The 25342-nt window shown below is 35.2% G+C and overlaps 1 protein-coding gene across 1 annotated transcript in view; it reads left to right on the top strand.

Annotated features, from left to right (window-relative positions):
- Positions 1–6876: 6876 nt before the first annotated feature.
- The window catches only part of Pxt_5 (peroxidase), a 40123-nt gene continuing 21657 nt past the window's right edge, over positions 6877–25342 (top strand). Inside the window, exon 1 of the mRNA XM_011194303.3 lies at positions 6877–7658. Coding sequence (XP_011192605.1) covers positions 7648–7658 — 11 coding nt within the window. The 5' untranslated portion in view covers positions 6877–7647. The remainder of the gene's footprint in view (positions 7659–25342) is intronic.

A 25342-nucleotide genomic window follows, 5' to 3' on the forward strand; every position in this document is an offset into this window, starting at 1 on the left:
TGTACCACTTTTTGTAAGTTATTTATTTTGTTTGGTTTTTCTTTTTGGCATTTTTGCTTTACGAATGCGGACTTGTTGGTCACATGATCAGTTGATTATGGTCATTGGTGGTAGGCTGTTGCTTTTGCTGCTGCGTCATCGCTATTATTTATTGTTAAGTGCCAACAATACTTGATTTACGTTAAAGACTTGTTGGCCTCTTGGCTACAGGGCCTCACAAGGCTTGCGTCGTCAGTCGATGCCGCACACATTTACACACAAAAGCAGTGAACTGTTTGAATATTATGCTTGCTTGTTGGTACTTAAAAATTTGCCAATTAATTGCAATTGGAATTCTACGACAAAGTCGCGTGATTGCGCCAATATTCATTTATGTGTTTGCATTTACTTTTCGCTTATTTAATTTGAAAGAATAAAGTCAGTGCCCGATTTGTGCTCCGCAATTTGTTGCGCCTAGAGCCTACTATGAAGTTTGATTTTCAATTGCTTGTAGTGTGTTTTCAAGCGCACGCAATTGCATTACATACATACATATGCATGCGAATGCAGTTGTGTCTTTTATTTTATTGAGTACTCTAATCGTAAAGTGTATTTTGTATTATCTGGGATATATTACGATATCTGTTCTGGTTTTATAAACTTTGTCGAAAACTCTATGTGATGTAGGCATATAATGTCCCGCTTTTGGTATCCTTACTGGTGTAAAAAAGGTATACCATTTTCTGAACGAGATTTTGGCTTTATTTTTCGATTTAGAGTAATGTATATTCTGTAATGGCTCGGATGGAGAGTGTCAATCTTGGTGTCCAATCGACCAGCCCAAAACGTGAAAATATCTGCTCACAGAAGTGTTCTTCCAAAAAATCCATTGGATGATGCGATGTGTGGGAAGTGTCGCCGTCTTGTTGAAACCAAATGTCGCCGAGATCATAAGCTTCAATTTCTGGCATCAAATAGTCGGTTATCGTTACGCGATAACGGTCGCCATTGACGGTTACGTCTCACAGGAATCATTTTTGAAGAAATTAAGCGTGCTGGACGTGGTCTATTCGGTCGAATATTATCCAGTAAAGAGTGCTGGTCTCAAGATGGGTGATTTGTGATGCGAATAGTACGCTCAGCATGCCGATTATGTTGACCGTAAGCTGAGCGAAGCGCTCGAAACATATTCTTTACAGAACGTGAATTTTTGTAATAAAGTTGAACAATTTGTAAACGTAGCTCAGGAGTAAATCGTTTCATGATGAAATGCCAAGCAATAGTGAACAAAAATTAAAACAATACTGAAAAAAGTACCTTGGATCACCCGATATAACTAAAATTTAAAACATTTATAAAGTACAGCGAACGCTCGAAAACGTGAACGCTCCAAAATGTGAACACCCGGAAGCGTGTTCAGCGTAAACAAGGCAAGAAAGCTCTAGAACATGAACAAAAAACATTTAAATTTTTTTAAGTATTTTGCTTCGACTTTAAATAATTCTGTATTTAGGAATTTCCTTAATATTCAATTACGGTTTTTTTGTCGTTGTATGGCAACCGCAGCAAATTTCAGTCGCAAGTTTTGATTTGCATGTAGCGTTTCATCTTAGACTTTGAACGTAAAAATGAGTACATAGAATCTGTGTGCTCGACGTTAAAGCTGGAATTTCATTTTCAAAAAGGGTCGAGTATGTCGTTCTTAGTGAAGAAATATAATATTGCTAAATCCACAATTTGTGGCATTAAAGCAAAAATACACACAACACATTTCCTGGACCTGGAAAAATAAAAGCTCAGCATACTTCAGAGATGTCCAAAATGGTTTATCCGTATGCGAAATAAGAACTTTCCAGTAAGTATTATAATGGTGGAAGAAAAAGCCAAAAACCTTCATTGAAAATTCAAGAAAAACAAAGTTTATTTATTTTTACGCTAGCGATTGATGGCTTCAAAATTAAAAACAAAAAATCGGATATATGAAACTAATAAGTCCGGTTTATTCCTGAAACTTCTGCCATAAAAAACGTATGTCTCCAGTTTGGAAAAAAGAGCCCCAGGAGTACAGTCGGAGAAGCGAATCACATTTTTGTATTGTTCAAACGCAACTGGAACTCATAAACTCAAAATCTTGACAAATGGAAAGGCAAAGAATCCATGGAGTTTTAAAAAATTTTCAGTGTCCCATCAAGTACAAAAACTCAAAATCCGCCTGTAACACGTCGGCTATCTTTATTTAAAGAATGGTTTCATTAGTCATTCGTTCCACAGGTACTGGTTCCTTTTAAATTTTGTCAAAATTCGTCTAAAGTTTAGTATTTTTAAGGTGAAATCAATATTAAAATTGTCAATTAAAGTTGAAAGTGGGGTAGTCATGAAGGCGTCAATCAAAGCGATGTGAATGTACTGAGAAGCCTGAGCTGTATTTTAAATATTAGAAAAAACAGAAGTACAAAAACGATATTAATTTTTTTTAAATAATAGTTTTTCCAAATTTACATTTCCTAGCATACCCTAACAATATAATGTGAATCTAAAAGTGAAAATAACATATATTAACTTATAATCTTTTCGAAAAATGAAAAATGGAAAGATTTATAGAACATGCCCGAAACTGACATACAGAACACGCGTATATATTGTAGATGTATTCGAAACCACAGTACATACAGTAGAAAATCTTATTCGTGGCGAATTCTCGGTGGTAAGATAGCCGCCATCTTGGAAAAACACAGTGCTGTATATATGGAGTACTTCATTTTAGTAAAGCTTGAGTCATAAAATAGCAAATATTATATATATTGCTGTCTTATATAAACGAAATTATTTATTTATGCTATACTTCACTTATAGAAGATTTTAACATCAATGTGTGCTATATTATATGCTAAAAATTTATTTAATGTAGATGAGAAATTTTATAAGTGGTGAGAATAAAATACAGCTCTCATACAAGTACTTCTCTGTGGAAAGTTATTTTTGGCCACATTTATTTAAACTTTACTGACACAAAATTAAAAAAATGTTTATTTTGTTGTTTTTACTTAAATTATTTACAAATATTTATACTTAAAAGGCTTTGAATTGCAAAGCTTGGAAGTACATAAAAGCTTTATGAGCTTGAAACGATACGTAGTCGCCTCCTTATTAAACATTTTTAAAACAAAATATGTCATGATCCTATTGAATAGGTATTTCAAACCATCAGGTCCAAGGTAACAAGAATCAAAATCAGTTGATACTAATTCAAGTTTTTTATGAAATTTATAAAAGGCACAAGAGCTTTTACTAAGTTTGATGAATACTACAATTTTTATTTTGTAAAAGTATAGGCAGAGATGTAGCCTTTCTCGAATAGTGTTAAAGACAGCAAACAATTGTGCATTTTAAAATATTCATTATACATATAACTATAAAAATATGCAAATGAATTTCTCTGAATTAAATCAATTTCATTACCATGTCTAATAGATTGCTGACTATCTATGGAAGACATTGCCAAAGCTTGAAAAGTTTGCCAAGAGCTTTCATACTCTTTCAAGGTTATTTAGTGAAAATTATTCACATTTTTATACTCTCGCAACAAAAGTTGCTAAAGAGAGTATTATAGTTTTGTCCACATAACGGTTGTTTGTAAGTCCTAAAACTAAACGAGTTAGATAAAGGGTTATATATACCAAAGTGATCAGGGTGACGAGTAATGTTCAAATCCGGATGTCTGTCTGTCCGTCCGTCCGTCTGTCCGTCTGTCCGTCCGTGCAAGCTGTAACTTGAGTAAAAATTGAGATATTTTAATGAAACTTGGAACACGCGTTCCTTGGCACCATAAGAAGATTAAGTTCGAAGATGGGCGGAATCGGACCACTACCACGCCCACAAAATGGCGATAACCAAAAACACATAAAGAGCTATAACTAAGCCATAAATGAAGTTATGAAAATAAAATTTGGAACATAGGATCGCATTAGGGAGGGGCACATTTGAATGTAATTTTTTTTGGAAAAGTGGGCGTGACCCCGCCCCCAAATAGGTTTTTTGTATATATATTGCAAACCAATAAAGCTATATAAACCAAACTTTCTGCAGTCGTTTCTTTTAGGCGTTTCTTTATACAGTCCAAAAATGAAAGAAATCGGATAATAACCACGCCCACCTCCCATACAAATGTTAGGTTGAAAATGACTAAAAGTGCGTTAACTCACTAACGAGAAACGTCAGAAACACAAAATTTCACAGAAATGATAGCAGAAGGAAGCTGCACTCAGATCTTTTTACAAAATGGAAAATGGGCGTGGCATCGCCCACTTATGGGTCAAAAACCATACCTCAGGAAGTATTCGACAGATTTCAATGGATGAAATCGGTTCACAACCACGACTACTTTCTTTATAACTCAATTTTGAATTCCATCTGAATCCTTCACTTTATAATATATACATTAGGAACCAATGATGATAGCGATATAAAACTTTACACAAATACAGTATATGATCTGTGGCATCACTTGTGAAAAAATTGTCGAAAACGGACTATAACTTTTCAAGGCCCAAGTTATCGAACATGTTGAACTCAGTGCCTAAAGATAAATTTTAACCGAAAATATGGGTAAATCTCTCAGATATCTCAATTTAATTCAGAGGAAATTGTTTTCTTCTAATAGTGTGTCTCTGTTCCAAAAATTATTGAAATCGGGTCATAACATTTCCATATACCTCATTGTAGGTTTTTCAAAAATACGGTGAGCTTTATTCCGCATATATGTATTGGTTAAATTGCGAGAGTATAAAATGTTCGGTTGCACCCGAACTTAGCCATTCCTTACTTGTTTGTGAATAATTTTGTTGCATTTGCCGCACGCAGAGCTGCCATGAAAACCACAAATATGTACATGTGTGTGTATGTTGAATTAATGAATGATCAAATCATTAACTCACAAAATTCTCACGCCCATATAAAGTTACACATTTTTGCATATAATATCGTAATATAAATGTTAGAGCTTGACAACTCGTCACAAGTGAAGAGTGGGATTTCATAAGATGGCATAAAAATCTAACATTGGTAACATGACAGAAGGCGAAACTATTTACTCAGTTAAAACGGTAATTAGTATTTGGAAATAAAAACATGAATAAAGTAATGTAATGACTACGTTGTGGCGAATTTGTCCGCTCGTCCCTGCTAGTAATTACTTGAGCAAATATTTGTACAAAATACATATGTATATCTTGTTGAAACTTGTTTCATATGTTTGTGACCTTTGCCAAGCCCACAAAAATACGTTAAGTGACGAAATGTAATATTCTATAACTTAACTACAGTATATGAGTGGTGCAACACCTTCAATTCAGTATTTATACATAGTTTTATTACATTATCCTTGTTAGGCAAAGATTGTACATACATGTACATATATTGTAAAGAGGAAAAATCAGACAAGGGTTTTGAGCCAAAACCACGCCTATTTCTATTATTTTATATACCGAAACATATGCAGCTCTTCTGTGACCTGATCATAAATTGGTACATAATACTTTTATATAACTCTATATCTATGTCTATAAGCTTTCTATCCCATTTAGGTTATGTGAATAAAGCTATTATACTCTGTGCAACATGCTGCGAGAGTATAAAAACTGTGAGGACGAAGTTAAAGCACCAACGGGGGAAAAAAATAATTTGTCCAGGAAATATTAAGCATTTCTTATTAAACTTGCAACCTATTTGTGTATTGGAATCAGTGTATCAGCTGATTGCGTTAAGGTTTTCCTGTTTTCAATGGAAAATGCGATTTCGTTACAAATTATCTGTAAATACTGTACGTGGTGGTCGGTCGGTCAGTCATGTGCTCACCTATAAAAAAGTTGCACGCACATATGTGTATATATATGTATATACTTAAATAGAGGAATTGTACTCATTAGAAAGAAAACAACAACAGCAAAAGTGGCAGAAGAAAACACGAGTTCTGTAGTAAGAACAGTCACTGCCGAAGTCATGTGCTCAAATGACTGGCGTTTAAGGTGAACTCGTTAGTGCTTTGATTGTTTAATTCTCTTTGTTTTGTTTTCATAATGCCTTATCATAGATCTGATTGTGCGAACATATCTCACCACACAAAGCTGCTTACGGGTGCATCTTCAGGTTTTTTAATTTGTTGTTTGAGTGGTTGATAACTGCTGTTGCCGTTGATTTTACACCTGTTATGTCCAGTTACTTGTTTTGCTCTTAGAGATTACTTGCAGTCTAGACATTCGTAACCATAAATGTGTCAAATAACATGTAGAAATGTAGAGGTACTTATTTCCATGTAGTGTAAGAGTGCATCTACGTATCAGAGGTGAAGTAGGCGAATTTGTCCAGGAGACTCCATTTCAATTTCTTCTTCTAACTTCTGTGCAAGTAAACGGAGTTATGAAATTATGTGTACACTCTCGCAAAAAGATATTCACAAAAATGTATAATATTTTCTCCAGATTTTCATAAATAGCCCCCAAAATGGTTGACATAAACCTAGTACGTCTGTAATTTAAAAGTAACGCCGATTACGATGATACGCAATCGGCAAACTCACCACACGCACTCAAAACTATACTACCGACTATGGAAAGACAACTTAAACGCGCGATTAGTACGTGGGGAGAAAATATTCAAGTGCTCGTGACACATGCGCAGCTGCGTAGCTACACCGCGCAAGGCACGACGAGCTGTGAGTTGAGGTGACATCGGTGTGACAAATGAATAGCTTTACGGTCTCAGCTGGCTGCTTACTACTACTACTACCAAGTGCATTAATATTTCCACACAAAAAGCTTTCTCAAAGCTTCGAAGACGCTGACGCCGCGCGACGAAGAATGCGTCAACTTTGGTCGGCGGCGCTGGTGGTAGCTGTTGGCGGTTTGGTTTTTTTCGCGGACACTTGGCCAAACCGTTCAGTCGTTCGTTGGACATACGCCAATGTGGTGGCGATTATGGTATTTTCAACTGCTAACGGTACTTTATAAAAAGGAAAGTGAAGCTTGAACGCTTATCGGAGTGTTTGTAAATTGCACGCGCCTGCGCAAACGAAAGAAGAACAGAAAATGCGGACAAACACACAAGATTTTTTGTTTTGAAAACGAGGTTTCATCTTGATTCTTGATGAACGGAGAGAATACTTCAAATTCGAGCTGGAAAGAAAGCAAAGCGAGAGTTGAAAATTACAATTAAAAGAAAGTTTGTTATATACAAAGGCGGGTGGAAATAATAAAATATAAACAATAACAACTAGGAGGTTAATTTTGGTGCAGTAATTACTTTATATACCTTAACATTTTTGTGGCTTAACTCATTTTGCACTAATTGGCTGAAATCACAATAGAGAAACACTTAATTACATGTGACAAATTGAGCGTGAGGTATTCCAGAACTTCATGGTGTGCATAGTGTTGATGACAAATTGTTGCCAGCTCCAAAGAGCATAATTAACAGTTACTTGTTGTGTCGCGGACATAACTATGCAGCATTGTATTTAATTTAAAAGTGAATGCAATTCGAAGAAATAAAATATTGTTAATTATTGTTATTGCCATATTTGGATTAAAGAAACAAATTTGTGGTGGCCCTCTGAACTACCAGCAACGAAGTGAGCGACCCGTTATTCCAGTTGTCATATCGAGGGTGGTTAAAATGATTTTGAGGTAAGTTATGAATAAAAAATAATTAAAAAAAAGAAAAATAAAATTTATATGGTTACTTTTCTTATATCTACAGTTAATATGGTGTAAGTTGGGGGAATAAATAATTTAGTATTTCAGTGACATTTCATTCTTTTCTTCCAAATGATAATATTTAATTGAACTTGTGAATACTAAGTAAATGTTTTTGTTGTCATTATTATTGTCATATATTCTTCACATATTATTTGGCTCTAACTTTTCCAAACTCTGCGTGACGATATCTTTCAGTGACATATATATATGTACATATATACATACACTCTCTATACCTATCCCTACCAGATGGAATATCGAGGTTTTTGTTTAGTTAACTTGTTTGTGCTTTCTTCTTGTGTTTTCTCATAATTTATGGAAAAATTCTGTGCGACAAATAAGCTTCAGATTCTCGATGTGTTGCTCATTTTGTATTCAGGTTAAATGCGTGGTTTATTTAATGCATGGAAGAAAAAAGAAATCTAAGCTGGTTTACCTGAAAACATAAGGTGAAAAGTAGTATCACCGAGTAGTTATTGAAGATTTCTTTATTTTCAAAGAGACCTAATAATAAAAATAATAAACGAATATAATATATAATAAGTTATATTGTGTTGTGGCCTTACGTAAGACTGGCTTAAATGTAAGGCCACATTGAACACCTGCCCCTAATCTCTGAACATGAATTCGTGAAAATGAAGATATTGTAAAGTAATTTTTTGTTTAAAGTTTTCTTTGATTTTTCGATAAGAAAGAAAATTAAACTTTCTTTTCCCGAAGCTTTGTTCCATACACACAATACATACAATTTTTTTTTAAATTATTTATTTACTTCTTGCTTTATATTCGTGCTATGAATAATGTATTTATAAACTCGCAGACAATGCTTGTAATACTAATAACACATTTGACATATTCCCCTTTTGGTATAATAAATACTTTTAATTGAAATAAGATGCCGTCAAATTCGTGAATATTTCGACTTTGGTTCCGAATTCAATCTTCAAACAATTTTAAAGACAAATATGATTTTTGATATTTCTTCAGACAAAATTAACTTCTTGGCTTCTATTGTATATAGCCTTGAACTTAAATCATATTTAATGGTATTTTTATAGAAGATTGCAGAACAACTCTTCGCTAAAGTACGAGGATTATAATATTAGAACATATTTAATAATTAAATCATAACAACCACTTTTAATCAATTAATATAGACAGTTTACCATGTTCAAAGCAAAATCTGTTATACTCTATAATACCTTATAGTAAAAAAGGTTGAAATCGGAGCACTTCAACTTCCCCACCCAGTAATTTAGAATTTATACAATTTATATAGTATTTTATGAAATACCAAATGAAAGCAATGGAAAATTTTAATTCATAATACTGATCTTTTCGCTGTTATTTTCATTACTTACTTCAGTCAGTTTTGTTTTGGCGTATTTAGTATCTGATGACTTCCGCTTTGGGTAGGTCGATTGCGCATACAAAAGACTTAAGGCACAAACTAGCTGAAAATGCAATATTGTAACTGATGGGGTTTGGGCTATTTCGCATGCTTTCACTTGTAGCATGAAACTTCACTTTCCACACACAAGCTTTTACACACGTCTAATAGTAAAAAAAAAACGGTTAATTTGTAACTGCATGCTTTAATTACGTAGCTCTCGAGATGTGTATGAAATTGTTAGTAATAGGTATTCTATTTAAGCAAACCTATGGAAAATTAAGTTGTTGGCGGCAGATTTAATTAACCAATATTTTAAAGCGCACCCGATATTTTTTAATTGCTTAAATTGAGTTCTCAACGCTCGTCTGTCTCACATTGACTTTGATTTCATTGCCATCAGCAATCTGACGTGTGGTCACGGATGTGAATTGTGCAGACAGTCGTTGCCGCTAATAATATGTAAACACTGCGTCTTGTATTGTTTTACTTTCCGTGAGTGGCGTTGGGCCAATGGGTGTGCCAGCGCTGCATAAACATTGGTGAGGGCTTTACTTGTTGGCCAAAGTTCGCACTGCCTCAAGCACTGCTGAGTTTACGCTTTAACTAAGTGAGCCATGAGGAAAATGTCCAAAGTGAGAAAGCAATGAATATGAGGCGAAGAAATATAAATTGAAGTGACGACGTTCACCGTTGTTGTGTGTGCATAAATTATTGCCATGTTATTACTAATTGCGGTAGAATTTCAGGCAACATGTGCACTGTTGTTTGTGTAGAGTAGTCGTTAGTATCAGTGAAATAATAAAGTATATGACTACAAATACAAGTGTACGTATGCCGGTACTGAAATGCTTGAGCTCCAAGTAATACGGGTATAAATGCATAAACATTGTTTGAAAGGTCATTAACATTAGCGAACTACATATGGCACTTACAATTGTGTTTTTAATCTATTTATAGAACTTGAATAAATAAAATATGTGTGAAATTATTCTAAAAATTAGATTTTGTATATACGGTATTTCTTTAGTTGTGGCAATCAAAGGTCATTTAATTGAGTAGAATTATTCGAACGCATCATTTTGATCAGAGTATAATAAATGTATGATGAATATGTACATATTAAATACATATATTCTCGTTATGTATGTAAACATTTAAAAAGACAAATTAATTTATTATTATCATGATAATTTGGTTAAAATCTTGAAATATACCAGCCTTCGTATTTGTAAATACAACCTAATATTAACTGATATTTTCCAATGAAAAAAGTTTCATCACGATATTTACCGATATTTACATGTAATAATAAACAACTTGCGCATTAGCTCCGAAGATGACCGGAAAAGTATTACAGACTAAACTCTCCTAAGCGTAAACTTGACATTGACTTAATCTTGACGTTGATACTTCTTAAGTGAAATATGCTGGTTTTGATTTGATTTCTGGTATAGGTAAACGAGTTGAAAACTATTGCAAATACAGTGGAACTTCTCTAACTCGAATCACCATAATCCACAAAAAAACTTCGAGTTAGAGAGACTTCGAGTTATAGAACTTTCATCAAAACCTTTGTTACTCGATTTATGTAATCCATATGGGTAATATTATATTTTTTGTAAGCCTCCATACGATATAGAGAGGCTCTCTTAAAATACTCGATAGTAAAATTTTAAATTTTTTATTATTCCCTGGTCGAAAAGTTCGATTTATGGAAGGAAATTTGTAGGAAATTTGATTTCTAAACGCTATTGCCAATTCAAAAGTTCGAGTTATGGCGATCTTCGACTTATAGAAGTTGGAGTTATGGAAGTTCCTCTGTATTTTAATTCTGTATAAAAATGCATACAAAATTCATGATGATCGGATATCATAAGTCTCATATATATTTATCTCAATTTGCCATTCTGGTGGCCTGCTATTCAATGGCTTTTTAATTAATTGGAGATTATTTACATATTAAATAATTAAAGTCTAAGTGCACGACTAAGTCAATTTTACGCCCAGAGATCTTTAAGAAGCCAATGCTTTTATGTGTAAGTTTTCGACTTTTTTCTCATTCCTAATTCCTATGAGATACAACTCGAACAGTTTGTTGATTTCACTGAAACAAATCCAGCATTTCTGGTTTGTACTCTCACTCGTTTTCGCTCTCAACGAGACATTTGAATGCACTTTCATTGCTCCAATTCGCAATCAAGTGGTGTGCAACAACAACAATGTGGCAGCAAACACGTTCGCGCACAACGGAAGTGTTAGCAAACCATTGCATTTTCCTGCATCTTCAAACATATATGTATATATATTTTATACAATAACGTATGTATGTAAACATATTTGAGTAATAGCTTACAACAACGGCAAGTTGCAAGCCACAAAACGCTCTTAACTATCATTTTAGCCTTGACACAAATTCTAAAATTATTTAATTCGTTCCGCCTTGCAACAGAAGCAAGAAAAGCAAAAGCTTACAAAATCAAGAATTTGGAATTCGCTCGAACAATAAAATTGTGGTTTACAGTTACACACTTATAGATTGTTTATTATATTATCCAACGACCAAACCTGGTGGCAGCCAACCTTTCTGCCTCTTGCTAACAACCATCAAGCCACAATTCCAATCGTCGATCGTCAGCCGTTAGACTTTTGGTACGAGTATCAAGGTTCGCTTGGTTGATGGTCTTTGCCAGTAAATGTTACAGCAATGCCAGCGCTGAAATGCGGTAGCATTTGTGGGGACTCTGCTGCTACATTATGGCACTTTCGCCTTTTTATTAGTAAATTAAACCTCACACCGGGTAATTCAGGGCATACTAATTTTCTAAACTTAATGGACTTTTGAGAAAAAACATCAAATGACTGAATCCATTGCCATAGTGATCATGTTTATATGTACATATTTATTTGTAAGCCATATAATGAACAAAGTTACACGAAAAGTCGACGGTGAGAGTTTTTTAAATGATGCGGTTAACGACCTCGTTATTCTTATAGGCTATCGATTTTGTAGGGAATGGGCTCAAATCGAACCCCAATTGAAAGATTGTTATGGCTTTAACATTCGTATACCGGCGCGCCTAGTCAGCTAAATAAATATGGTCCGACCAAACGTAATGATTGCTTAGCATTTCCGCAGTTAGCAGATCGGACCAGTCGTTCTAGAGTTATAAATGGTGTAACTAGCCAGCCATCTTGTACACACTCAGAGCGAGAAAATCATTTCTCAACGAATCGAAAGAAGTTGAAATTAACTGCGATGTTCGAATGAATACTAAATTTGTTTAAAATGTCTCCTCTGTACTTTAATTTTAGCTCCAATTTTTATAATAAATTAATTTTAAATTTCATGTGTCAGATTTGTTTTGGCGCTGTCTTTTTTATCGCTTTTAATCAAGTAGTTTGAGTGTGTCTGGAAGGTGAATTGGAGAAATGCAAGGGCTATCAGATAAAAAAATGCAAAGGAGACGGAAATGCAAAAAACGTTGGACATTTGAGATCTGTTTGCTCGTTAACTTTCTTAAGTGAAAGAAGTAAAAGTGCAAAACTGTGCTTTAGGTGGAAAGTGAACGGATTGCAACCACCAATATGCGAATGCTTATGATATTATTATTGCAATACAATAGTATACTACAAGAGCAAATGCTCGCAGTCATTCATTTTATGCATAACCAAATCTTTTTAAAGAAATATAAAGCTTGCTCTATCAGATAATTTGTATCTTCTGTGAAGATCATTGTCCTCATACTTAGTAACTGTTGTATATTCGATATGAATTAGCATGCATTTGCCTTTAATTCTCAAAGCCAACGTAAAATGTAAAATCCGCTCCAACCGGCTATTTTTTTTTTTTCAATTACATCTCCATTTGACATTTTGTATCAACTATGTTGAAAGACCGTTAAATAAACAGAGTTTAGCAACCAGTACAAGACATTGAGATTATTACACCCTGTGGGCGAGTTACTCACCTCAATCGGTTAATATAAATGCACATGCTGTCAAACAAACCCGAAACAATGTAACTGTTTACCACCGCTGTCGTCATGCATCAGGTGCCTTTTAATTGAAAATAGGAAATTTGATGAAAAGCGTCAGTGTGCAGGTACAGCCATAGGCACAGGCAACGTGCCATGAATGAATTTATTCGCACTGACAGCTTTGATCTACAGATCGCGCCCAAACTGGCACAAACTCACATGCAAGAGGATTAGAAAATGCGTTCGCCTGCGTTCAATGCGTGTCTGGCACTGTACGCTCATACATAAGTATGTGAGTACAGTGCAATGCAGCTGCGAATTGTTTGCTTGACGAGTGTCGAATGCGACTAATGGCACGTAGCTGCCGGTGGCTAAAGGAGAACGGAGATTTGTGCAAATGATATGAAATTAATTCACAATTGGCAACACATTGGCGAGGCGACGGAACACCGCACCGTCAGTTTCTTGTCGGCGCTGCGTTGTTGCTTGTGGCCACATCTGGCTGTCTGCGTGCGTGTGCGTTTTAAGCAACTTTCGGGAATTTGGCAATCGTTTGTCTGAGCGTTTAACGCTCGTTTGCTGGAATTCCAGCGTTTAACATTTTCATTTCATTTACAATGCGTTTTCGTGTATGTGGTATAAATAATGGCGAGTGCGGAACAAACGGCGAATGCTTGAAAATAATGCAAGTCAGAATGCCACTGGAAAGGCAACTAAATGCACAATTTTTTTGCCATAGCCAATTATTTTGCAAGATTCCGGCACTAAGCGTGTGCTAAAATGTGCTGCGTGGAGTTTTAAAATGCAACTAAAGTTTGAGGTGTTGTAGACGAAACTAAGCAATTTGCAAAAAGTACGGGAATTAAAATGAAAATTTGATTTATTACAGCCTTTCTAAAAACTCAATACGAACTCCACAAACTCAAAAGCACAACTTGAAGAATATGCCGTCGTCTGTAGATCATTAACTGAGCCTATGAGGAACGATACAGTTAGTTAAGTGGCACATATCACGCTACAGTAATGCTTAAGATGCTTAATTTATGTGTAAAGGTATTATATTATAAATCTATTCTAAATTGTTCCTTGTGCAAAGAGATACTAGAAGATTTAATCCAATTTAATTTGCCCAAACTTCGAGTTAGAGAGACTACGAGTTATAGAAGTTCGAGTTATGGAAGTTCAACTGCACTTATTTATTGTTCAAATGGCGATGAGTTATTGATTGTTTATAAATGTATGCTTATTGCAATATTGCACTAAATACGTGATTCCGGTGCATAAGGAAGTTTAGAGAAAATCTTTTACTGCGTCGCAATGTTGTCAGACTATGTCTAATCACTGCCTTAACCTTATGTCTAATAATTCACCTTAAAAAAGAGAGAGATTGTTGATAAAAAATAATGAAAGAAAGTGAAAAGTTAAAATGATTAGATTTCATTAATGGTGTTTCTTTCTGTGAACTAAATAACTTGAATCAAAACCAATTCCCATATAGTTGCACAACACTTCCTCTTTTAAGGTCAGCTGACTTAAGCTGCTGGTAAGGTGGAGAGGTTGCTTAAGCTTTCATTCATCAACTTTACAATTATCACTAATCTACCTGCTGGCTACAATGAGTTTAGTGTTGAATTTTCGATAAATGTTGGGCACTCGTTATTACACTTCCGCTTTGCTTCACCGCACATTCACTTTGAATTTCATAAAGTAACATACTCAGGTGGCTCTTAGTTGCTATATATACATACATATGTATGTACATGTAAAGTTATATAAGGTAAAATGGTGCGAAGTCATATGCGGTATTTATGTCAAATATAATTATTTAAAACAAAACAATATAATTATGTTTATTCACAAGCAGATAAAGAATATGTAGATAATGATAATTTCAAATTCATTGCGTTGTAATTACATACACATATGTATGTATGGAATTTGCATAATGTAGTTTAATAGGACCTTATTTCCTTGGTGTATGTTGATCAATATTTGATTCCCATTAACCGAATTTTAGGAACTTCGTGTATCTGGCTGAACTTAGAACCATATGAAATTAAGTGGTTATGTTTTCCTGACCTTTAGTGCTAAAAATAAAATGGGTCAAATCGATTCACAAGTACGCCTGCTTTTATTATACTACACTTTTTAAGTCCTTCTGATTCGTTTTCTTTACAATATATTATATTATTTAAGCATCAGTATAGATATCGGAACAAAACTTTACACAAATACTATATTTCTAGTGTGACACAGCCCGTATAAAAATCACCGAAATCGGACCATGACCCAGATATCGAACTTGAGGACATCAAAGCTTGTGACTAATTTCTTATTGAAAATATGGGTAATTCTCTCATATATTAAAAAAATTCGAGGAAGATGTTTTGCTTATAATAGAGTGTCTTTGTGCCAAAAATGGTCAAAATCGGGCCAATGTTTCCTCTAGCCCTCATACACCTCATATAAAGATTTTCAAACTTTCGGTGGACTTTACATCGTATATATCGGCTAATATGTGAGATACCGTAGCAAAATTAAGTCGATGTAAACGCTTCGATATAATGCCGCTTGGTGGGAGAAATAGTTGATAATTGATCCAGGAATTACCCCAACCCCCATATACTATACTTATATAATGATTTTTGTTTTCAAGTCGACTTTATTGCGATTAATAAATAAAATTGAATAAATAAATTGCGAGAGTATATAATGTTGGGTTACTCCCGAACTTAGCCCTTCCTTACTTGTAGTCTAAAATTTGGTTTCTGATTCGTTTCACTTTACTTTGTGGCAATGACGAATTTGAAAACAATGAAAAGGAAACACCTGCGTCACACTCCAATATAACTACATAAAATCACAACAAAATTAAATATTTGCTTGCATAATCCACAAAGTGGCGGCAATAAGCGTTTGGCAAGCGGCAATCATTGCAAGAAACATAACGAGAAAATGTAAGAAGCTACAAAATTTAATACGAAAAACGTTTACACTAAAACGAAGAAAACTACTTTTCACAGCTTTAAGCCATAATTTCTGGCTAGTATTTAAAGCACAAGTAAATACCCGCGCACAAGCGACCAAGTTTGCACTTGTATATATGTATATGTATGCATGTATGCTGTTTAAGCGTAAATGGTTTTGCGCATCTGCGCTTGCGCACTGCGCACACTACATACAACATTCACTCTCATTTCGTATTGCCTCATTTCTGCTTGGCATCTGTGGCATGCCATTCAAGCCATCTGAAGCATCATCCGCGCAACAACAAATCCAACATCAATCGTTATAGCAACAGTAAGCAGTTAGTTGGGGACTTAACAGCTCAACAGCTTTAACTTTGCCAACGAATAGTGAAAGGAAACTTGAAAACTTACTTGAAGCAATTGGTGGTGCGATCACATGATCTTCGGCGTTGCCAGTGTTATGTCATGTTATGCGTGCTATTGTGAGTATGTTTGTGTGCAATTTTTGACAATTCCTAGACTGTTGTGACGTTGCATAGCTTCTAAACACGTATTGTAGTTCAGCAACATCTCGGTAAAAGAGCGATTAGAATTCTAAAGTTTTTCCCAGAGGTTGTAGTTCCAAAAAGAGACTTACATAGGAGTCGAAAAAAATATATATATCTGCCTCTGAGTCTTGTAAATTGCGAGACTGTAAAATTTTGCTCTCATTTTCTGTATCTGTATTCGACAAATCTGAATTTCGCCAAGTAAATATTGAAATTAATTCCTTATATCATTATTTCCTTGGTATATATATATATACTTGGCGTAGGAACCGCTTTAAGCGATTATAGCCGAATCCACCAGAGCGCGTCACTCATTCCTCCTTTTTACTGGAAACACCAAGTGAAGCCAGGTAACTTTCCACTTGGTCCTTCCAACCGCACAACCGCAGAAGCGGGTTTCGCCTTCTCACTTTAGCTCGTTCCAAAGGGGTGTCTGTTGGCTACCTAGGGGATACTTGGTCTAAAACCGGAAGTCGTGAGCTGCTTGAGTCATATCCCAAAAAATCGTTCCTGGCCACTCCCAATTGAATGATAGTCAGAAACTTTCCTCACTTGCGTGAACTTCTACATATGACCTTGGTAGTAATAACTAGATTAAGAAAATATTTGATAATAAATCATCAAGACTGATTCATTAATGTTTTCAATACATCATTATTATCGAAGATCGAATTTATTATTAATTTAATATCTTTGAATAAATACTAATTGTAATTTGATTTTGTTGTAATCTTTTCCATTTCCCCCTGTTTTTTAAATACGATAAAAACCCATTGTGTATTAGAGCTCCCGCGCTTACGAATGCCACTGCTTTGCTTTACACTATATAAAGTTATGTTTTTATGGCACTCGACATGCCGAGATTATTTGAAGTTCTTAAGCCTTTTTACAAATTACTGTTTCTCGATATTTTTGAAGCAAGTGCGAGTCTATTTAGTGATCTGAGAAATATATCTATGTATGTATGGGCGTCATTTAGCTTTTTTCTGTGTGATCTTAACCACAAATACACTTTATTTCTTTTAATAAGTTAATTCATAGAAATTCGAAAAACCACACATTTTAGTGCTTTATTTGTGCGCATTATTTAGTTTCTTGTACAACTTAATCCCCTGACTCCCCATATTCACATCTTCTGGCAGCAGGTGAATAAAGTATGCAGTTTACTCTAAAAAAATCAAGGTAAATTGCTTCATCAAGTTTGGCTTTCTATTTAGTAGGCCTGCATAGATAGCAAAATGTATATATGGTACATATGTATATGTATGTCTGAAGGCATTTTTTGCTGTAAGTCTTGCTTGCTTCGCCACAAAAGCACATTAGCAGAGTTGGCATTAATAATTTATTGACAATTTTGGGTTGCGGCCACTGCTAAAGATTGTTAAAACGGCATTTGAAAGAACGGCATTTTGTCAGCTGCCAACATGTTTGTTAGAGTTTCGGCATAACATATTCGCCATAGGCCATGCCACAAGCTGTAATTGAAGTTCTCACCTTCTGTGCCGCAGCGTTCTACATGCATACGTTCACATGTGTGTGTGCGGCTTAAGAACTCGAGACGTTCACATTTATGTCGATTTTATTGCTGGTTAAAATTCTGAAGCTAATGTTCTAATTAAAATCGGCATTATTAGCTGGTTGATTAGTCGAATTTACATATATATGTATTATATATCATTGTAAACTCTAATAGCGCAGAGTACCAACGTTCGTTTTCACTCACTATACATGGTGGCTTTAATGATATCTGCATTATTTGTAGAATGGAGACTAATTAATCCACCAAACTTACTCATAACTACAGCATAAATTCCATTTTGGAATGTTAAACTTGTAGGATTCTTTAAACATTCATTAATCCTTTACGACTTATTAAATATAGTGAGCATTGCTAAATGTGGCCTAGAAAATAAATTATGGTCTTAGTTATGGACCTCAAAACCTCGCAAAACCTTTTTCTCGAATACCCCAAGAGGCGTCTCATCGGATGTTGTCATCGTCCACGTTTCAACGCCTTAAATCAGGACGGGAATAATGAGCGACTTGTAGAGTTTGATTTTGGATCTTCGAGAGAGGACTTTACTTTTCAATTGCCTACTTAGTTCAAAGTAGCACCTGTTTGCAAGAGTGGTTCTGCGCTGGATTTTGAGGCTGACATTGTTGGTGTTGTTAATGCTGGTTCCTAAGTAGACGAAAGTATCTACGACTTCAAAGTTATGACTGTGAACAGTGACGTGGAAGCCAAGACGTGAGTGCGCTGATTGTTCGTTTGATGATAGGAGATATTTCGTCTGGTCCTCATTCACCTCCAGACCCACTCGCTTCGCTTCCTTATCCAGGTGGAAAAAAGCAGAACAAACGGCGCGGTTTTTGCTTCCGATGGTATCAATATCATCGGCGTACGCCACCTTCTCTATTTAGCTCTGCAGCTCGTATTATTTTTTCCAGCAATAGATTGAAGAAGTCGCACGATAGTGAGTCGCCCTGTCTGAAGCCTCGTTTGGTTTCGAACGGCTCGGAGAGGTCCTTCCCGATCCTGACGGAGTTTTTGGTGTTGCTAGATATTCTCTTTTCATAAAATTTTCTAATATTACCCATGTCGGCTAGCTTTTCAAGCTGCTCATACTCACTAATTTCGACTTCTTTCTTTTTACGTCTGCAAAAGAGTCTCGATTCCCTCTTCAGTTCTCGATTTCTATACCACCCCGAACGTATTGTGGTCGATCGCAACGTTGCGATGATGATGTTTTATCTCCATGCAGAACATTTACATCTCTACAGCAAAGCGCCATATCTCTCTGTTGCATCGTCTCTCAATGTTGAATCCTATTGAAATTATAAAAATTTCCACTTTTCTAAACACAACATATCGAATTAATTTATTTACGTTGTCGATAATGAAGATAATACATTACTACCTTAATTTGTAGCGAAATAGAGCATCAGATGAAAGTGCACATACATATATTTATTTCCTATTGAAAATTGATATATAATTTTTTATACTCTCGCAACAAATGTTGCTAAAGAGAGTATTATAGTTTTGTTCACATAACGGTTGTTTGTAACACCCAAAACTAAACGAGTTAGATATAGGGTTATATATACCAAAGTGATCAGGGTGAAGAGTGGAGTTCAAATCCGAATGTCTGTCTGTCCGTCCGTCCGTCCGTCCGTCTGTGCAAGCTGTAACTTGAGTAAAAATTAAGATATCTTGATGAAACTTGGCACACATATTTCTTGGCACCATAGGAAAAATGCTTTCGAAAATTAGCAAAATCGGACCACTGCCACGCCCACAAAATGGCGAAAACCGAAAACACATAAAGTGCCATAACTAAGCCACAAATAAAGCTATCGAAATAAAATTTGGTATGAAGGATCGCACTATGAAGGGGCATATTAGGATGTAATTTTTTTGGGGAAGTGGGCGTGGCCCCGCCCCCTACTCAGTTTTTTGTACATATCTCGCAAACCAATAGAACTATATAAACCAAACTTTCTGCAGTCGTTTTTTTTAGCCACTTCCTAATGCAGTCAAAAAATGAAAGAAATCGGATCATAACCACGCCCACCTCCCATACAAAAGTTAAGTTGAAAATTACTAAAAGTGGGTTAACTCACTGACGAAAAACGTCGGAAACACTAAATTTCACATAAGAAATGGCAGATGAAAGCTGCACTCGGATTTTTTACAAAATGGAAAATGGGCGTGGCGTCGCCCACTTATGGGTCAAAAACCATATCTCAGGAACTACTCGACCGATTTCAATGAAACTTGGTTTGTAATAGTTTCCTTACATCCCAATGATATATTGTGAAAATAGGCCAAATCGCTTCACAACCACGCCTACTTCCTATATACCAGAACTTTGAAGACAATCTGAATCGTTTACTTTACAATATATAAAGTAAGTACTAGTGAAGATATCGGTGCAGCACTCTGCACAAATACTATGTTAATAGTGTGGCAGCCCCATTCTAAAAATCGCCGAAATCGGACCTTAGGTTTTTAAGGCCCCATATATCGAACACGAGGACCTCGGTGCTTCTAACCTAATATTATGGTTTCCAACTTTCAATGGACTTTATACAATATATATGACGAATATGTGGGTCAAATTGTGTTTTATATAATATAAATAAAGTTAAATATATAAATTTCGAGAGTATAAAATGTTCGGTTACACCCGAACTTAGCTCTTCCTTACTTGTTTTCATTACAAAGTTTAAACAAATTTAAGTTGTTTTAACAAATTTTTGATTACTTTATTTGAATACTTTCATATAAAAAATTGTTTAATGTTAAAACACTTTTGCATATTATTAAGAACAAGTGTTTACAGGCCTCCACTTTTCGGTAGGTCGTAAAACGAGTTGCACCCACATATGGTATGGCTCTTATGGCGGAGGTGTACCCGCATAAGAGCGACCATTCGCAATTCCGACGATAAAAATTAACACCACCACTCCCTACGCACTTTCCAAAACAATGACTATTTTGCAATTCACCTCCAAATAACTAATAGTAGTAATACTTATACATATGTATGTTGTTGTTGGCTCTGTGCGCGACAAAATAAAAACACATTTTATGCAGCTAATTGACAGACAAATCGCTCGAGCCTATAGCTCGAAACTGGACACGCTGGTCACGATAATAAGAGCGATGAAGTCAACAGATCCGAAAAGATAAATCGCTGTGGTGCATAACAAAATCAAAGTTTCGCTGCCTACAAACCGCTTTGCATTTATGTTTTTCATATCCAATGCAGTCGAATCGAAATTTGGAACTTTATTAATCAAACCAATTACACGAATTGACACTCTGCCACCAAATCTGCTAAGCGCCAATGGGCCGAGTGTCTATGGACGGCAATGTGGAGCACAAAGCTTGTATGTGCATACAGTGGCCGACAAATGTCTACATACACCCCCTGTTTTCGTTGGTTTGAAAGTAAGAAAAGCTTTTTTATACTCTCGCAGCAAAATTGCTAAAGAGAGTATAATAGTCACATAACGGGTACACGTCAAAACAATACAAACAAGTAAGGAAGGGCTAAGTTCGGATGCAACCGAGCATTTTTACTCCTGCAATTTAATTATATAATTTTTCCATAAAATTGAGTTTTATGGAAAGTAGTCGTGGTTGTGAACCGATTTCGCTCAATTTCCATCCGTGTCATCAGTGTGTCAAGAAAGTATTATGTACCGAAGTTCATTGAAATCGGTCGAGTACTTTTGAGATATAGTTTTTGACCTATAAATGGGAGACGCCACGCCCATTTTCTATTTTTAAGAAAAATCTGAATGCAGCTCTTCTCTGCCATTTCTTCTGAATTTCATTCAACCTAACCTTTGTATGGGAGGTGGGCGTGGTTATTATCCGATTATATCAATTAATATGTATAATATCAATATATCTTAATTTTTACCCATGTTATGCGTTGGACGGACAGACAGACAACCGGATTTCTACTCGTCATCCTGATCATTTTGATATATGTATATAACCCTATATCTAACTCGAATAGTTTTATGACTTACAAACAATCGTTATGTGAATAAAACTATAATACTCTCTTAGCAACTATTTTTGTGAGAGAATTTAAAAATAATAATGTATTACCACAATACTACATTCAGTGTATTTAGTATGAGCTTCGCACTGTATTTAGACTTTTGTCAAGGGAATTTTTGAGTTTTTCTTTCACAACTTTTTAATATATTTAATAAAATGGATATTTTTTGTTGATTGTGATTAGAAAGAAGATTACAATGAAACTGTATGAACACATTTTTAAAAAAAGCTTTTCTAACTTTTTAACCAACGAAAACAGGGGGTGTATGTAGACATTTGTCGGCCACTGTATATTCTATTATAAGTCTTCGATCGCGATATTCGGCGCATTAATGTATTAGGCTCAACTTTAGGCTCAGTACCCATTTCCATATCTCGCTCAACAAAATCGCAAAACGAGCAAATAAATTATAAATACATTGGCAAATTTTAATTTATCTTTGCATATTTTTATATTTATTTTGACGTTGATTTTTCGCATTCATGATATGGATATTTTATAGGCGCATTTTGCACTCCTTTTAGTGGGCTATAGCAACACTGGAAGCACGCCGCAGCGAACTGACTTAAGGCGGTACGCTTGTTATTGTCGTTACGATTGGGTCGATGCAGATTTGTGCTGAAAATATGCAAGAACATTATGGATTTTCAATCGCAACCATGTGTTTATGCGACGGCCATGCCTTTTAGGCGAGTCCACAAGCGCTATTAAACGTCAAAGTTGTAAGTTATGACAGTTTGCGCACATTTGCGGCCCGTTTAGTGCATATTTATTCTTTCAATTTTCTTTAAGTTTTTTAAGTAAAACACCTTAAAAAGGCGCCAGCCATACAGCGGCCAGTAGTGGCACGCACTCTTTTCACTTTATAAACACATCTACAAATAACAGATATGTACGAGTATGTTCACACAACTAATCCACTGAACGCTCACTCAATCCACGCCTAAGTAGGTCAAAGTATTTTGCATGCGCTTGCCTTTGCACACGTACATTGGAACATACAGTTTGTTATGTGTATATTTAGCTTGTTTATGAATCTTTGGTCTGTCAGCGACTTTGCCGTCACACGATTGCCGCTACCGATTGCCAATCGCGTTTGCAGTGCTTCAAATCGCTCTAAATGCATGTACTAACTGTACAGACATATGCAGTGCAAACATGTGCGATGAAGACATCAGTCTGGGCAAATCTTAGTAGTGTTTTAATGAAAAGTCGAACAACAAACAAATCATGCATTGCAAGACAATTTCCATACACACTTTCGCAAACGAAAAAAAATATCAAAACTGAAGTGAGCAATATAAGGGTCCCATTCAAGGACCGTCCCATTTCTTATATTTTGTACTCTTTCATAATGGAATCCGTAATGTTTTGGTTATGCTTGATTTATTATTTACGGGACGTCTAGGTATTTATAAATACTATAAAAAATACTTAATGCTAATACATTTTTAAAATGTTCAAACGTGTTTAAAAATCGGTCTACCATATTTTATATCAAAATGGAAATGAATCATAACTTTCAAAAATACACCAATTTGGAAAAAATATGGCACCGTATTGCAGTCACCGAACTAGTTATTAATATCTCGTGTCAATCATTTGTCCATTTCTTACACTAGTCAATTAGCTGTGCATTATCATTTTGTCACCTTAAATTAACCCTACGAATTTATTGCAACAAACGAGCGCAATAATGACCTTCTTGCAATAGTTTGCAGATTTTCAATACGCTTTTACAATTCTAATTTTGTTACCAATGCGTAACATTGTACGTGTGTATGTATGCACCGTGTATATCAGCCTACTCCGATCGTGACTAAGGCAAATGTCAAACGTGAACACGCGTAAAATTGAAAACAATAAAATATTTCAATGCAGGCTACAAACATTTGCACATACATACGCATTGTAAACTTACGAATATATTCTATGTGTAGATTTATATTTTTGAATATGATCATAGGTCATAGTTCAAATTTGTTACAACAACCGAACAATTTTGATTATAAGCTGTATGAATATAGGAGTATTACTGAGATGAAGTCTTAAATTGTTAACATTTTTCTGATAGAACATAATTAATACTTATAGTTTAAATACCATCAACAAACAAGGGAGCTATTAATTTTAAGTCAGTTTTTTTGATTCGATAAAAAAACTTAAATTCTCCTCTCTCTCTAAATTCTCTAGTTACTAAATACTTAGTATGTGAGCGCTGAGGTAATACTTGGACCAATTTCACTAGTGTTTTCACTTTATTTTACGAAGATCTTTCACATATTAACCGATATATAATATAAAATAATACCGAATAAGTAAAATAGTGAACCATAACATTTTAAAATCGATATAATTTAGAAAGTATAAACTGATATCGAGCTCAATTAGTCCCTTTCGAAAAACATTTTAAAAAGATGTACTAAACTAAAAATTGAACTGAATAAAATCGCACACCAAAAATTTGTAAAAGTACAGTCATATACATACATATATACATGGATACTTACCAGCATAATAATCACATTTTGTTGGGACTTTCACTCCGACACCTCCAAATCAATTCATCTCAATTCAATTCAAATGCATTTAATTGCCACTCAAATACAGCCCATGGCCCGAAGGCAAGACCTCCAAATTCTTTTTGTTATGACCAAATTGAAGGTGAACATGTTGGAGCATTTCTTCCCCGAGCGATCTCCCACAACAGCTACGAACTGTTACTTCGGACCACGTACTTACATTACACACACACACACACAAAGGCGAATTGGCCCTAATCGGCCAAAGGCATGCGGCAAAACAATAAATATTGAGCGCTTTTGAGTAGCGAATGGCTCTCGCGGCGCTTCAACATGCTAGCTACCACCGCTGATCCAAGCCAACAACAACAGGGAGTAACCACAGAAAGTGTACTGATTTCTCAAAGTTTATATAAAGATTTGCAAAAATATCGTTTTGAATGACAGCAAACGTTACACTTTGACAGCTGACAAATGATAAATCACTTTCGTTACGCTCGAGTTGATATATTGAATCGTTTGGGCAGTAAGTCACTATTAATGAATGTGAATTTTTTATAAATTGCGCCTTACATTGTGGGTAAAACAAATGAAAGCTAGCGACTTTAAGTCGGCGTGCAT

The sequence above is a fragment of the Zeugodacus cucurbitae genome, chromosome 2 (assembly GCF_028554725.1).
Source record: "Zeugodacus cucurbitae isolate PBARC_wt_2022May chromosome 2, idZeuCucr1.2, whole genome shotgun sequence".
Classification (NCBI taxonomy): domain Eukaryota; kingdom Metazoa; phylum Arthropoda; class Insecta; order Diptera; family Tephritidae; genus Zeugodacus; species Zeugodacus cucurbitae.